We start from the raw sequence: 17,347 nt of genomic DNA on the forward strand, positions 1-17,347 counted from the left end.
GGTCCATGATATAAAACACATCATTTCCAGAGTTATTGGAACAAATATTGTAATGTCCTATGGACATATATGGTTGTATTGTTATGATATTAAATTGTTAAATACTCTCATTAACGGTAAGATTAGTGCAATATCCGTCCACAACCAAACATTATCTAACTAAAACTAGTCACTGCCTAAAACATATATGCTAGTAGGTTACTTATTTCCGGGAAAATCTTACTGATAGTTTTAAAGTAAGGCTTTTTTATTTTAAGTATAAGTGTGTGCAAGTGTGTATTTATCTTGTTTTTGATGTTGTTGTAATACACTTGTATATTTATTCGAATTGTTATTAAATGAAAACACTTTATCAATTTCATGCGTCCGAAGCTCTATTCTAGATTTACTTTCATCAGAAACGCTTAAAGCCAAATGTTTGAAACCAAAGGATGTATAAGAACCAAAACAGTTGAAGAGCTACATGACCAAAACGGGCCGTAAAATAAATGCCAAATCCATCTAAGGTCAACTTTGCCATATAGTGGGTTTTATGTATTCTGTTTTTTAAAAGATTCTACGAATGTATAAAATGTTTATAAGTAATTGTGAAATATTCATACCATAAGTTAATTATTAAATTAATACTGTTCGAATTTTAGTCAACGAAACAGGGTGGTATTTGTTTATTATAAAAATATTGTTCAAATGTGATTGTCGTGTTAAGAACATTATATAAAGTTGTTCAATATCTGTAATAAATGTCTCAAATCGTATTTAAATGCAAATTTATATTTTTAACTTATTTTGATTTTGAAGATTTGCATGTTTTCAAACTTTTCTAATAAAATTTTTATCTTTTATAATTTTTGTCTAATATACGTCTACATAGTGGTATTACAAATAACAATACAGCACGATAACAAAACAGATAAACAAGAAATATGATTTAGTTGATTATATATGCGGCATAAACCTCGTTTTGAAAGCATATGTTGCAGGATAGAAACTATACTAACTGCAAAGCTAAATTAGTTTGGTATTATCCTGGAGTCGTCCAGTAAGTTAAATATATAACCGGCGATTTGGCTCGATCAAATACGACTATCAGGTGTTGATGATCTAATCCTAAACCAGTATAACAAATGGTAAAAAGCTGAAAAATGCATATTATATTACAATTTTACAATCTGTTGAATAAAATGTTATAATGTACGATATGGCAAGTATAACTGATAGCACAGTCCGTTGAATCCGATATAAATTGTCCCTTATAGAAAGGTCGAATTTCCAGTATATCATGGATTAACATTGTTTTCCAGCATTTTAATCAGTCTGATCATTCGATCCTTTCCATGCAAGTTCGTATCATCGAAAAAGTATTCCCCAGGACTAACAATCCTCATCTTGCAACACCTCTCCGTAGACAAATGGAAGACTACTGGATTTGGGAACTATGAACTGCGACATCATATGGTTGCAATTACAAAATTGAGGGTATAGGTATTCTATCTAGTCAATCCAATAGCTCGAAGAATGTGACGACTATGTTCACCGCTACTTTTTAACGTAGATGCAGTCATGGTTATCGTCTTACTACATCACCTACTCTCCATGATGTCTCTATAAATGACCTGCTGCCACTAAAACAAGGGGTATCCATCATATTCGCACGAAGCTTAATTCACTAGCCCTTTCAAATCTTCATTCTATGTACAACATATGTTTAGAAACGAGTTACAAACCCCCATTAAAACCAATACAAACTTACAGCTATCATCTCGGATATTGCCAGTCACAGACTTTTAAAACCAGTTCGCATTTAAAAGGATGAAAATGAGAAAAGATCCTTTCCTTTGCCAACCAAGGTTACGGTGCCATCAACTTGGGCAATATCCTTCATCATAAATCAGTTCACTCGAAAATACCTCCCTATTGTAAAAATCAGTCTGTACCTATCATCTCTCATACCTATACCAAACTGATTGCAACTTAAATTTTCACTTACAAACACGTGTTGTAGGATCTCAATATTGACGACTTCAAGTCTAAACCTCCTGATTGCACATGTGCTAGTTCCCGATTCATATATAATTCGAATGGCCACGTTATTACTGACGACCTTAACATTGTCAATAACACTTCTCTGCGAAATGTGTTATCCAAAGGCCCGAAATATCGTGAGCCTAAATACATCAATTGAAAACACAAAATACTGATGGATTCAGTCGAGGATTTTGCCTGGCAACGGATTAAACGCGAGAAAGAAAACATAGATACTCTTTCCTGAATGAATTAAGACTGTGAGGTCGTTGATACAAATCAGAATTAAAAAACCTGGATGATTCTATGAATAAACATGCTACATCAATCATTAAAGACCAAAATGTTGCAAAAGACCTGTCCTACCTCCATGACAAATATGTTGTTGGCGTTAATCAGATGTAGATACTAAAAAATTCCAAAGATCCTATAAAGTACATACAATCTAAGACTATTTCATCTTACAATAGTACTAAACATTTGACTTTTTAACACTCTACACATGTATTCCTCATTCCAAACATACAAAAACAAAAAAACAAGTTGAACAAATTGGTCCTGCTGTGAAAGGCCAATGTACATGTATATGCACATATCATATCATAGGGGGGGGGGGGGGGGGGTGATAAATTGTACTTTGTAAAAACTCACTCTGTTTCAAACAAAAAGTTCTCAGAAACCTACATTATCAAGATGATTGATTTCTTGATTGACAACATATTTGTTACGTTTAGAGGACGGGTTTGTATAACAAACAACCGGCATTCCCAAGGGAACCAACTGTGCTCCTCTTCTTGTCGGCTTGTTCCTTTATTTATTTGAGGCTGACTTCATACAGGAGTTTCTTAGAAAGTAAGAAAAGAAGTTGGCATTATCCTTTAACTTCACATTCCGCTATATAGATGATGTCCTTTCACTAAATAATTCAAAGTTTTGTGACTATGTTGAACGCATCTATCCCATCGACTTTGAGTCTGCCTTATATCTTGACTTACATCTAGGACTTGAAAATAAGGGTCGTTTGAAAATGAAATTTTACGACGAAAGAGATGGTTTTAGGAACTTTCTATTTGTATGAAGCAACATTTCAACAGCGTTTGCGAATGGAGTAGACTTCTCCCAGCTACTACGATATTCCAGGGCTCATATTTCCTATCAAGATTTCCTTAAGAGAGGGTTGCTGCTCACAAGGAAGCTATATAGCCAAGAGTGTTCCAAGTGATGCAGACGAAACATTCCTTCGTAAATTTTACGGACGCAATCACGAGATGGTTGACTGTTCCACTGATGACGACTTATAGTTCCAATTGTCGTAACTACAATCCCGTCCTCTTTTACCCGGATGTGACCTACCAAATTGGACTTATAACCAAGTGTGTACTACATGAGCATCACGACAGTTGAAACATGTGGAGCAGCATCTGTTTACCCTTCCGGAGTACCTGTGATTACCCCTAATTTTTGGTGGGGTTCGTGTTGCTCGATCTTTAGTTTTCCATGTTGTGTTTTATTTACTATTGATTGTCTTTTGGTCTTTTTATTTTTAGCCATAGTGTTGTCAGTTCATTTTCGACGTAAGAGTTTGAATGTCCTTTTGGTATCTTTCGTCTCTCTCTTTGGAAAATTCGTATGTTACTAAAGTTGCTTGTTAAAGCTTTGTTGTAAAAACAGAGGTTCTACATTTTATTTATATCCTTGTACATATACGATGGTCACTATTAAACACGTTAAATGTGTAATAATTACATTACATGTATTTTCATTACAATCCATAATTTTGATGGGCTTACAACAATCGCGAGGCACTTCCATATCAAATTGTATTTTCGTATGAAATACAACAGCAATGACTGCACGTGCTATTCGTGACAGTGTTAAAAATAATTCATTGAAAAACAAACGAAGACTTGGTACAACTTTTATTTTATAATTCTAGTATCAAAATGTAATTATAAGAATTGAATGCTTCTTTTTGAAATGTTAAAGGGGTTGTATAAGCGTTGATCGTGTGCACAGTTTTAACATGAAGCGGTTTCTCATACAAAATGTGCTTCGGTCAACGCTTTTACACCTAAATAAAATCATAAATAAAAAGCATTCAATTCTTAAATGAATTCTTCGCACTAACGGATTTTAATGTGATATATAACAAGGTTACTAGTAATCTACGACAGCATTTTATTTTGGCATCAATTGAGGGTATGCACTATGTATATAGATATAAGAAGATGTGGTATGAGTGCCAATGAGACAACTCTCCATCCAAGTCACAATTTGTAAAAGTAAACCATTATAAGTCAAAGTACGGCCTTCAACACGGAGCCTTGGCTCACACCGAACAGCAAGCTATAAAGGTCCCCAAAAATGACTAGTGTAAAACCATTTAAACAGGAAAACCAACGGTCTAATCTATATAAAAAACGAGAAACGAGATACACTTATAAACCACATCAACAAACGACAACCACTAAACATCAGGTTCCTGACTTAGGACAGGTGCAAACAAATGCAGCGGGTTTAAACGTTTTAATAGGCGTCAACCTTCACCCTACCTGAAACAATAGTGTAACATCACAACATAGAAAGACACACTATAAAATATCAATTGAAATGGCTTAACTCGATCAAAAGACATCTTAACAAAAACAAGTGAACATACACTGAACGAAAGCGAAAATTTATCGTCATACTAAACACTTATCAAAGGTGCTATATATTAAAAAAAAGTGAGACTAGATATATCACTGAATAAGTAAACATTAAATAACAAAAATACATTACAAATTGTATCAACAGGTCAAATTAACACAAAAGTACGATTTGAGAGTACTCGCAGTTACTGAAAGCTAGTTAAAAGCCAAAAACAATTAGTAATAAAAAATCATGCATCAGAGACTAAAATCAGTTAAAACACATCCCAGGGATTTAGTGTTTTAACGTCATGATCAGTCAAAGAAGACGAGTTGGGATATATAAACATCGTGTAATGGAACCAAAGGAACATCGCCGTCTAAAAAGGGATTATTAACAATAGGGAATGAAAAATCGTCTCTTTTGTCGTGAATTTTAGTATGGAGTTTCCCTTTAAAAATTGAAATGTCTAAATCTAGATAAGGACAACTACTGCTGTTTATGTTAGATTTATTTAAAGTAAGTTCCTTTGGGTAAATTTCGCTAGTATATTTAGAGAACTCTGGATTATTTAACGAAAAAGTATCATCAAGATAACAGTAGGTATTGTTGAATTATCAACCAAATGTAACAATGCCGTGTCTTTACTGAGTTTGGTCATAAACTGAGATTCATAGCAATACAGGAATAAATCTGTTATTAAAGGAGCACAGTTAGTGCCCATATGAATACCTACTACCTGTCGATACACTTTATCGCCGAAACGTACATATGTGTTGTCCAGGAGAAAATTTAAAGCTTCAATCATATCTTCACATTTCCAGTAAGTGCATCTAGCATACTTTCCTTTTTCGTTACAGAAAAAGGCTTTAAAGGAGTTACAGCAAATAAATTTGCTATGAGATTTTTCAAAAGACCATTTAATTAAATATGAAAACTTTTTTGTGATAGGATTGTGTGGAAGTGTAGTGTAGAGAGTAGAAAAATCATAACTGTCAACAGAATTAAAAGGACCATCAAAAGCACGTATTTTATCTAAAACCTCTAATGAATTTTTAACACTCCAAAAATAAATAATACCATTATTTTCATAAGCTTTATTACAAAAGTTAATAACAAGTTCTTTGATAGCAGTAAAGGAGGTAGTTAGAAGCACTGACAGATTAGCAGTAGAACACTTAGTAGATGCGGAGATGAAACGGAATTTTAACGGAGGCTTTCAGCTGGGAAGTGACAGTGATATGCTTGTTTACAATTTGACTCTCTGTGGAGCGTACGGACTTGAATGTAGACGAATTGATAATTTCGTTTTGGAGAACTACCGTGTAGTATATGCGTCACACCACCACTATATTATTGGCTGCTTTGTTAATGACCTGACGACACTGTTTCCAATCTATTATAGATGGAGGACGATATTAAGGTCCTTTCTTAAGAAAAGTTTTTACCTCACGGTCTTCGACGATGTTGAGGTCTCCTGTAATGACATGACCACGGTCTCAAGTGGAAGGAGCATTATTTTCTATATTGACGTCTGCTGTAACTGACGTATAATTAAAAATCAAACTTCTGCTGGTTTTTTTTTATAAGAATACGAAATAATAGTTGGTTCGGTATTATCAAAATATGGAGGTATTTGACTATGGATGGTAGAGTCATTGAATATACTAGATAAGTTAATAAAATCAATACCTCTATTTATATATTTTAATTTAAGAAAATGCCGTTTATGATTTTCAGGTTTATCGATACTAGGAAACAGCCTATGATGACAAAAGGCTGTAACAATACGGGTGTATTCATACAACGGGCTAAAAAATGAATTTTTATCACACACCTGAAAAATAGTTTACATAATACTTGATGTCTACCATTATTTTTTAATATAGATAAAAGATCAGCAAGTGTATAATTTATACGATGTTTAATGAGTTGATTACAGTTTTTGCGTTTACCATGAGACCTATTATTTCTTAGTCGTTTATCGACAATATTAATCATCGATAGAAGTTTTAGATATGTTCCCCTGTCCCAATATTTTGTCATTGAGACCGAGAGGATAAGCTGTTTGAAGTCTTTTTATCCAAAATAGTTCGCGAACTTCACGGGATTTTTCAAATTGCGTGTGTTATTGTCCTGATTGTTTCTGAACGGTTTCAAGTGGTTGGAGTTTTATAAATTTTAGATTATGATCATGCTTATCTAAATGTTGGTATATCAAACTTTTGAATTTTTTAGGTCTTCGAAAGCGGTAAAGGTGCTCTCAATTCTTCTGTAATATTCTCATCCCGTCTGTCCCACATATTGAATACCACACTTAGGCTGGGTTCAAGTTACCACATATATAAGGTTTTGAGTTTTTTCAGGTAATGTCACAGGGAAAGGAGAGTGAAAAAGCTCTCCCGTTCAATGTTGACCTAACAGTATTTTGTGAAGTAAATCTAAAACAGGTGAGTCATTTTTTGGCATTGCACGGGAAAATTTGTGGATATCCACGTGCATTTTTGTTTAACAATCTGCCTGCAGAGGCATTACAAATACGTTTGTTTAAGCACGTGGATATCCTAGAAGTCTGGTTGTTATTTAATTTCTTTCCATTACGTAAAATCATGATAATTTAAATAGGGGTATAGGCAAAATAAAAAAAAGACCGGAGGTTATAACATAGAATAAGGATCACACTTACGGAATAAGAAATAATAGGCAAAGCAGAAAAAGAACTCTTACAAAAACTGTTATATAGGTTGCAATTCTGTAAATACAGACAATGCAATTTCCCATAGGAACTCCCTTTGCGGCTAAAACTGTGACACTTTTACTATGAAGTTTTGTGAAAAATAATATCCCAGAACGGAAAGTTTATATGCACTACTATTTTATTCAAAGGTCAAAATATAGGGCTGTGCGGCATATTTTCAACATTTATATGCCCTGAACTTCTAAGAGTTTAAACTTATACTAAAATTCTATACTACCCTTACCTCCATTTTTGGACCTCCTAAGAATTAAAATTTAGCCGCTACCATGTTTATCTATACTGGTTACATTCCCAAGTGATGTCTCTATGAGATGAAACACAGAGATCATCAATGGGAACCAGTACGTTAACAAATTAACATACCTATGAATATTAAATATCTCCCCAAAAGAGGCGTGGTTTGAGAACAGCTTTATTTACAAAGTGCAACCTATACAAACATTTATTCAAATAGAAAACTCTCTAAAAACACTTTTTCTCACAACAATACTTATTTATCAGAATTATAGCCTTAAAGAAATCACTGCATATACTCTAAGTCTCCTTTTACAGTACATTTTATACCCCTACCCCTGTTTCAATCTTTTAAAGATTTCGAAAACAAGACTCTAATTATTGCCAGCTTACCCTATGTGCATGTTTTCTGACATGAACTGTCTAAAACCTGTTTGAAACTATTCTGATAACAAATTGAAAGCATTTTAGAATACTATAAATGTATTGTTTAGTAGTTAAGCATTCCAACATTCAAGATTATACAAAGTATCCAATCCTGCCTGTGTCTCCAGTCCACATCTTACTGTATGCCTATTTGTCAATGAAAGTTCACAATTTCTGCCTCAAATAGTCAGTTTAGAATTCTTGTCACAACAGTATCATCCCTAACCATATATCTAACATAAGTTAGTTAATATATGTCCTAGAAGTGTTTAAACAAAGGCATATTTGCAAAAGTTGTATTTATGAAGATATCAGTCTGGTGCATAAATTCACTAAAAGTTTGATTGAAATGACTGCTTACATCTGATTTTTGCATAACTTCCTAGCACAGTTATTGTTTACTTTATAAAAGACCTTTAAAATAAAAAAATCATAGCATTTACAAGTTAAATTATCTGTTTTATGACTCAGGGGTAGGCATTTTCCTCTGTTTTTTGCCCCTGGGGCCTCACATTTCCTAATTTTTTTTACCTGTTTCTAGCAATGTGAAATATTTACTACATATTTAGGATAGAACACACTATTGTAAGTTTTACTGAGGTCTTTTTGTAATTCTAGCTTGTACTTTTTTATGCCGCAGTCACAAAAAAGCACATTTAGGCGTTACGGCTTACTTTTGGGTTATCGACAGGACAAAAACACCCCACCAGAAATATTTAGGAAGGATCAATGAGTTGCAATTACTGCGAAGAGTAAATATAAGCACTTCTAAACAATTTAAATTACAAATAGGCATATATTATGAATTTATTTTGAATTCAGGGCTTTAAGTAAACCATGCATACTGTAAACTGTGAATTTATGCTGAGTCATCATAGTTAAGGCCCAGGATTTTCTCAATCTTCATGAAATATTTATAAAACTTCATATTTGAGTTAAATTCTTTAAAATCTCTGAGATAAACCAGATTTTGTGAAATTCTGTATGTTCTATTTTTTAACCCTATATAGGTTGCAATTCTGTAAATACAGACAATGCAATTTCCCATAGGAACTCCCTTTGCGGCTAAAACTGTGACACTTTTACTATGAAGTTTTGTGAAAAATAATATCCCAGAACGGAAAGTTTATATGCACTACTATTTTATTCAAAGGTCAAAATATAGGGCTGTGCGGCATATTTTCAACATTTATATGCCCTGAACTTCTAAGAGTTTAAACTTATACTAAAATTCTATACTACCCTTACCTCCATTTTTGGACCTCCTAAGAATTAAAATTTAGCCGCTACCATGTTTATCTATACTGGTTACATTCCCAAGTGATGTCTCTATGAGATGAAACACAGAGATCATCAATGGGAACCAGTACGTTAACAAATTAACATACCTATGAATATTAAATATCTCCCCAAAAGAGGCGTGGTTTGAGAAACAGCTTTATTTACAAAGTGCAACCTATAAAAAGCCCGACGTAAAGACTTAAGGGATACAAAACAGACATACAACAAACACAGGGCAAAAACAGAGATTGTAAGAAATCTAAGTAAAACCATAGCAGGGGGCAATAATAAAAATAGCAAGCGTGGATGAGTATTTATACATCCAAACACCATAATATTTAATTAACATTTAAGAACAAAGATATAATAAACATGTGAAAGCTCTCTCACAGGCAAACAACCCATAATTGTAAAATATAAGGGCATACATCACAAGCACGATAAGCTATTATAGGTTGCACTTCTGTAAATATAGACAATGCAATTTCCCATAGAAACTCCCTTTATGGCTAAAACTGTGCCACTCTTACCATGAAGTTTCGTAAAAAATTATATCCTAGAATGGAAAGTTGATATTCACTACTATTTTATTCAAAGGTCAAAACATAAGACTGTGCGACATATTTTCAACATTTATATGCCCCGGACTTCTAAGAGTTTTAACTTATACTAAAATTCTGTACTACCCTTCCCTTCACTTTGGGTCTTCCCCAGAAGTTACTATGTTTATTTATACTGGTAACATTCCCAAGTTATGTCTCTACGAGATGAAACATAGAGATCATTTCTTGGAACCAGTACATTAACAACACAAATATATATATATTTAGGTTAGGATATGATAAAGTTCAACCGTTAGTGTCAGTAAAATCAGATTCTTTTTTCGGGGAATTCTTTGATCTGATTCTAAACATGTATAAAACGATTTTTTTTGTCAATAACATAGTGTTTGTACATAAACATGACGATTCTGACGCTATTATGAGAAGTTACAGATCATTTAAAGCTACTTTTAATTATTTCTTTTTAAAAATGTAACTGAAATTAAATCTTGAGCAATAATCTCAAAAACAAATGAAGAAAACAATAATCTATTCATTACTAAACAGTCCAACAGTTTGAATTTTGTTTTTATGATCTCGCATTTTTTTCCTCTTTGTTGGGTATTTAAGCTTATCACAACCGAAACGAAAAAAAATATTCGAACAGACCGTTCTGTGCACACGTGCTTGTCTTTGAATCATGACTGAAAAGAAGAGAACGCATGTTGAAATTTCAGTAGAGGAACAACTACTTATTGTACGGGGATATGTAAATAACAGATTCAATTGGCCATCTGTTTACGCAGAAGTAAAAAAGATCATGGAAAGATTGACAGAAAAATGCCAAGCTCTTTACAAAGATAGACCATTTAAGAAGATAAAAAGAAGAATGTCGGATCAAATAACAAAGTTGGCATTTAAAGATCCAGTCTCTATACAAAACGAAAAACTGAGGCGGTTTATTGCTGAAATAAAAACAAATGATAGGCGATACACTAAAAAATGTCATCCAAACGAAATGAGACCTAAAGCGAAATACCAAAAGGTAGTTTTATATATATAAGTTACAGTTTCAAGTTTTAAGAAAAGGTATCGAAGCTCATAACCACCACCTGTTTTTAAGTTTCATCATGAAAATTCAAGAAATGTTGAAAATTCAAGAAAATGTGTTGAAAATATGTTGAAAATTCAAAAAACATTTTTTTTTAATTTTCAAGAAACTTTGCTTAAATTTAAAAAAACTATGTTTTAAAAATTCACGGAAAAAAGCTGAAAATTCTTAAAAACTATTTTAAAATTTTAAGAAACTATGCTCTGTGTTTTCAAGAAACTTTCATGAAAATTTAATAAAATCTGTTGAAATTTCAACATATTTTCTTAAATTCCACTCAGTTTCTTGAATTTTCAACTAAGATTCTTGAAATTGCAACGTTGTTACTCGAGTTTTCAAAATCACAAAAAAAAAAATACATTCGAATCCTCTTTTTCTTTAGATACATCCCGGACCCCCTCCCCCCCCCCCTCATCTCAAATGCTTGATGCTTAAAAATACGGGTTTTCTATCTGTTTTCATGAATAGTATGTTCATACATGTTACACTCGTCGCCCTGTATAATAATTTGTGTTAAATAAATAATATTCAATTTACTGGTAAGTTGGGTTTTCTTTTTTACAGAGAGGTAGTGGTGAACTTGAAGCTGATAATAGAAAAGTTGCGATTCCAATAGATGATGAGATGGATCCTGTTCCAAATGATCAGGCGGCGTTGAATCATGATCAGGCAGTGGTGAATAATGATTAGGCGGTGATGAATCACGATCAGGCGATGGTGAAAAATTATCAGGCTGTGGTGAATAGTGATCAGTCGTTGGTGAATAATGATCAGGCGGTGGTGAATAATGATCAGGCGGTGGTAAATAATGATCAGGCTGTGGTGAATTATAATCAGACATTGGTGAATAATGATCAGGCGGTGGTGAATAATGATCAGGCGGTGGTGAATAATGATCAGGCGGTGGTGAATTATAATCAGACATTGGTGAATAATGATCAGGCGGTGGTGAATAATGATCAGGCGGTGGTGAATAATGATCAGGCGGTGGTGAATTATAATCAGACATTGGTGAATAATGATCAGGCGGTGGTGAATAATGATCAGGCGGTGGTGAATAATGATCCGGCGGTGGTGAATTATAATCATACATTGGTGAATAATGATCAGGGGTTGTTGAATAATGATCAGGCGGTGTTGAATAATGATCCGGCAGTGGTGAATATTAATCCGGCGGTGGAAAATAATGATCAGGCGGCGAATGAAAATGTACAACAGGACAATCAAAACAACTACCCAACCCCACCAAAGGGGAAACCTATTTCAGAACTTGCAAGAGATGCATATGAAAAGTATATAAAGATGCAGGAACGTGTACCGCAATTCGAAGATATAATGTCGAAGTGTATGGACAAATGTTTGTCTATGTAAAATGATTTCAATATGATTGATTTATACGAAATCTCTTTGTTTTTTGTTTGCCAGCTTTTTAGATAAATAAACGGTAGAATCGTTTGAAAATAATGGATTTATTTAAATTTAATAGGTGTTCAGTTTACATAGAACGAAGCAGTCAAGGTTTTCGTTGTATAAGGATATATGATGTTAATTTTCAAGAGAGTGTACGAGTAGTCTAACTCGGAATAAATTTAAGACGGGTTTCTCATTTGCTCTAGGTAAGTGTATACAAGTTTTTATGCTCTGCTTTATTGAATGATGAAAATGCACAGGTCTGATAAAGTTTAACCAAAGAGGACAATTTGATTGCCGAGGAGGTAGATTTTTTGTGACTTGAAAAGGTTTCATTTAAATGTTTCGGGATTTTGAAAATTTAATTTTAATTTCTAAAGGATAAAAAGTTTGTTGCGGAATGTATGAGAGAAAAAATGCTTTTCCACCTTTGGTATCAATGTTTGTTTCAAACAAAACAAAAAACAACACATAAGGACATAATAATTTAAAAGCTCAATCCCCCCACTAGGAATAAAAGTTCTTAAGTATTATCAGCTCACAACTAATTATGTTTTTCTGTTGGCATTATCAGATTTAAAGATTAATGTCGACAAACGGTTTTGCCAAAATAAAAACAAAAAGTCGATCATATGGGGTGATTGTACATGATACAAAAAGGATATATTCTATTGTATCGTATTTAATTGCATTAAAAAGTTCTTGTGAACTCTTCAAAAATTGTCATATTCCGACTTCGTGACGTCGAAAAGTATGATTGGACATTGGTATGAGCTGACCCGAACTTATTAACTTCTGTTTGACCCGAATTAAATTTAGTTTGACAAGAAACTGTTGACATTTCAAGAAACTATGTTGAAAATTTTAGAAAATATGTTGAAATATCATGAAACAAGTTTCTTGAAATTTAACATAGTTTCTTACTTTTATGGCTCGCGGCTGATATTTTGATATATCAATGTGCAAACTATATAGTTAAAGAAAGGAGCCCTGTTGGTCTAATACAGATATAGAGTTGTGGTTTTTCAAGTCAAGCGCTGATGATGTAAAGTCCAGTGCCGCGGATCTAAAGTCAAGTGCTGTAGATGTAAAGTCCAGCGCTGTAGATGCAAAGTCCAGCGCTGTAGATCTAAAGTCTAGCGCTGTAGATCTAAAGTACAGCGCTGTAGATCTAAAGTCAAGCGCTGTAGATCTAACGTCTAGCGCTGTAGATGTAAAGTCCAGTGCTGGATATGTAAAGTCCAGTGCTGTAGATTTAAAGTGCACTTTACATCTGAAGCGCTGGACTTCAAATATCCAGCGCTTGACTTAACATCTCCAACGCTTGACTTTAGATCTACATCTACAGCGCTAGACTTTACATTCCCAGCGCGCTGGACTTTAAAAACCACAACTCTATATCTTCATGAGACCAACAGGGCTCTGTATTAAAGAGATATAGACTAAGTATACTGTCAGTGAACACACCTTTGATAGTGACGAAGATCATAGAAAGTTATTTTATGTTGGTATTAAGATCAAAATATGAGTAAACTATAAGTCACAGCTATGAATTCAAGGATGGTCCGTTTAAAGTTATTAATTACATTTTATGCAGGAATGGCTGCAAAGGTTTTGCGTGGATTTATAGGCCAAATAAGACTAATATATCAGCAGTGCACATGGCCTTAGCTAGTTCTAAAAGTTCAAACAAAATAGAGTAATCTTATCCTATTCTATTTTGTGGACAAATAACAAAAAATGTCTTTTGAAAGTCACAGAGAAATGAAATTTTGTCACTTCATTAACAAAGGTAGTAAAAAAGGTCTAATACAAAAACTCGTTAACCATAACACATTTTTCATATATCCTGATTCATGTTGATACATGTATAAGTGTAAAGCAAATTTGATAAAAAAAAAATTATATTTAATAAAAACGTATAAAGAGATAAGATGTCGGTTAAGACATTTTAATTCCTTTATTCATCCACACATTCATTCGATAGTATTCAATAATAAATATTAGGAACCACTCCTAACAGTAAGAAAAGACGGCATGTTTATGCTTTCTTTGATATATATGTCGTAAACACCGCTATTTATTCATTTGTTTTTAAATGATTTTTTGGGAATTATTTACAGACATATAGACCTTCTGCTGTTGTCTGTTCTATGGTCGGGTTGTTGTCTCTTTGACACATTCCCCATTTCCATTCTCAATTTTATATAAAGGTGCACTCGATATATCGTAACGTAATAGAGTTTTTTGTATTCTTATTGAAAGTATGAGTGCTACAGCACCAACAAAACTGATAGTCACATAGTTATTAACATGTACATTTGTTTTTTAAAATACATGCCTAAAATAGATAGAAACAAATAGGAAATAAAAACAGAAGAAAATTTAAAAAAATTGTCATAAAAGCTCAACGAAAACAATAAACAAGAAAACAAAACGAATTATATTTATACTAATATGTGTAAGATAATATAACATACAAAAAAAGAATAAGAAAGGCCATGAAAACAAAACAAACAAAAAAAAACAAAAAACAAAAAAACAATACATTACATAACATCATTTTTCAAGTAGACTGTTTTTTTTTTAAATATTTATTTCAATATTTCCCTTTATTTATCTTCTTGCCAATTTGTCTAGAAAATACATCAGTATTAATCATTTAAAGTAAAGAAGTGACCATTTGGATTTTAGAGGTTTGGGGCAACAAAGTTATCTCGGATCCGAGAATGTTTTTTTCTAATTAAAAACCGTTTTTTCCTAGAGGCCTTCACTCCTAGATTTGATTTACCTCTTTTTATTTGCGCAGGACTTTTAACCTTTGATCTGAGCCTAGATAAGTTTTCAAAAAGAGTCATTGCCCCTCCCATCCCAACAAAAAAAAAGACACTAAGTACAGATCTGAGAGTACTCGCAATCAATATAATATGTCTACAACTCAAAATGGTTTAAAAGAACCCTGCATGTATATTTTTGTGTAAAAGACATTTCTAACGGAAGTACACAGCCGATAGTCCAAAATTATTGAATAAATGAATGCTCCCTCTTTTCTCGTTACGGCATGTTACGTCAAGTAATGGCGATTTTCGTCAGTTCGTAAGATGTTGAGATACCTCTACTACGACGAATATGTTCCAATCGTCGTAACCAATCCCGTCCTCATTTTCCTCGAATGTGACCTAGCAAATTAGACTTTTCACCGGGGTTTTACTTCTGAGCAACACGACGGGTGGCATATGTGGAGCAGGATCTGTTTTCCCATCCGTAGCATATCAAATCTAGTTTTGTTTTAAAAGGGCTCGTGCTGCTCTTGCTTTAGTTTAAACTGTTGTTCTCTATAGTTTTTCCTATTTTGTAATGTTTTCGTTGTTTATACCGGTAACAGTCTTTAGTCTATCCTCTGTCATGAAAATTATCTATTTTAGATTTTAGATGTCGGGCAGGTTGATGGATAAAACCATTGATTTTACGTTCGTTGCGTTGCCCAATTCCTAATCTGCTGTACAATTTTATTATAATGAGACATTTATTATATTTCCCTAGGAATGAATCTTTTGGCACAATTGGACAACTTCACAATAAAATCTATGACAAACGGGAAGATTTCAACTTCCCAATTATCAATTTCCAATTTCTCAGCAGTAACATACCCTCTGCACCATCGTATGGTGTTTATATATCTCAGTTGATGAGTTATGCTCATGCATGTTTACACTATACGGACTTCATATACAGGAGTGTGCTCCTTACGCAGAAACTGCTCCAACAGAGTTATGAGGAGGCAAGATTAAAAATGACACGCCGAACATTTTATGGACACCATCACAAATTGGTTGATCTATACAATGTGTCTGTGTCTAAACTAACTATAGACATTTTTACCACGTCTTAGCTTGTGGTTTACCATCGACGTCGTCTAGTCTGCTCAGTACTGAATGTGACCTATTCCCGAATATGACTATTTTTGTCGAGTGTGAATTCGCATTGCTATTAAACGTGTCTCGGTATTTATACATCCAACATTCATGTATTTAGTTATGATGTGTCTTTTTTAAGTATGGTTGGATATTGTGTTATGTCTTATCGTTTGTGATTTGAATTATATTTTTATTTTCTATATGTATGTAAAAGTTCAGATAATTAATCAGCTAGTTCATTTATATGATTTTTAGTTTAAAGCAACTATATGCACAGGATTTATTTGTTTTTACACAGTTTTGATTTAGAAGAAAAAAACCTACATGGTTAGAAAGTACAAATAATTACACCATTACTAACACAATTTCATATTAATATTCTTGTAATGGTTAGAAAATACATAAAATTACACCATTACAAACTTAATCCCAATTGTATATACTATTTTTTTAAATTTACCTGTGGTGTCACTTTTTGTGGCGTTGATACATTTGTGTGACGGACAGTTCGTAATTCTATTGTGGTGTACTGGTGTACTGTCGTACATTAATGGGAGGTATCCGTTGTTCTTCTGTGGTTTACATGTTATAATGTACTTTTATGTTATTTATTAATGTATTTCTCTGTTTTGAGTGTTCTTGCGTTTATTTGTACTGTATTCCTGTCATGTAATGTTGTCATTTTAACGGTATTTCTAGCATTGTCATATAATCGGGAGGTTTGGCTAGCCATAAAACCAGGTTCAACCCACCATTTTTTCTTAAAATGTCCTGTACCAAGTCAGGAATATGGCAGTTGTTATCAAATAGTCTGTTTCTATGTATGTTGGCGTTTGTTTTTATAGCAGTTCAGTGTTTCTGTTGTTCCGTTGTTTTCCTCTTATAGTTAATGTGTTTCCCTCGGTTTTGGTTAGTGACCCGGATTAGTTTTCGCTTAATCGATTTATGACTATTAAACAGCGGTATACTACTGTTGCCTTTATTTGGTGCTTACCATTTGATGTTATTTAAAGTT

General features: G+C 33.3%; 1 protein-coding gene across 1 annotated transcript; it reads right to left on the reverse strand.

Annotated features, from left to right (window-relative positions):
* Positions 1 to 11,453: 11,453 nt before the first annotated feature.
* Positions 11,454 to 12,098, reverse strand: LOC127712962 (uncharacterized). Its single transcript, XM_052219546.1, has one exon. It carries the CDS (start codon positions 12,096 to 12,098, stop codon positions 11,454 to 11,456), a length of 645 nt encoding a protein of 214 aa, XP_052075506.1.
* Between the last annotated feature and the right edge of the window lie 5,249 nt (positions 12,099 to 17,347).

Source organism: Mytilus californianus, unplaced genomic scaffold (assembly GCF_021869535.1).
Source record: "Mytilus californianus isolate M0D057914Y unplaced genomic scaffold, xbMytCali1.0.p SCAF_8, whole genome shotgun sequence".
Lineage (NCBI taxonomy): Eukaryota > Metazoa > Mollusca > Bivalvia > Mytilida > Mytilidae > Mytilus > Mytilus californianus.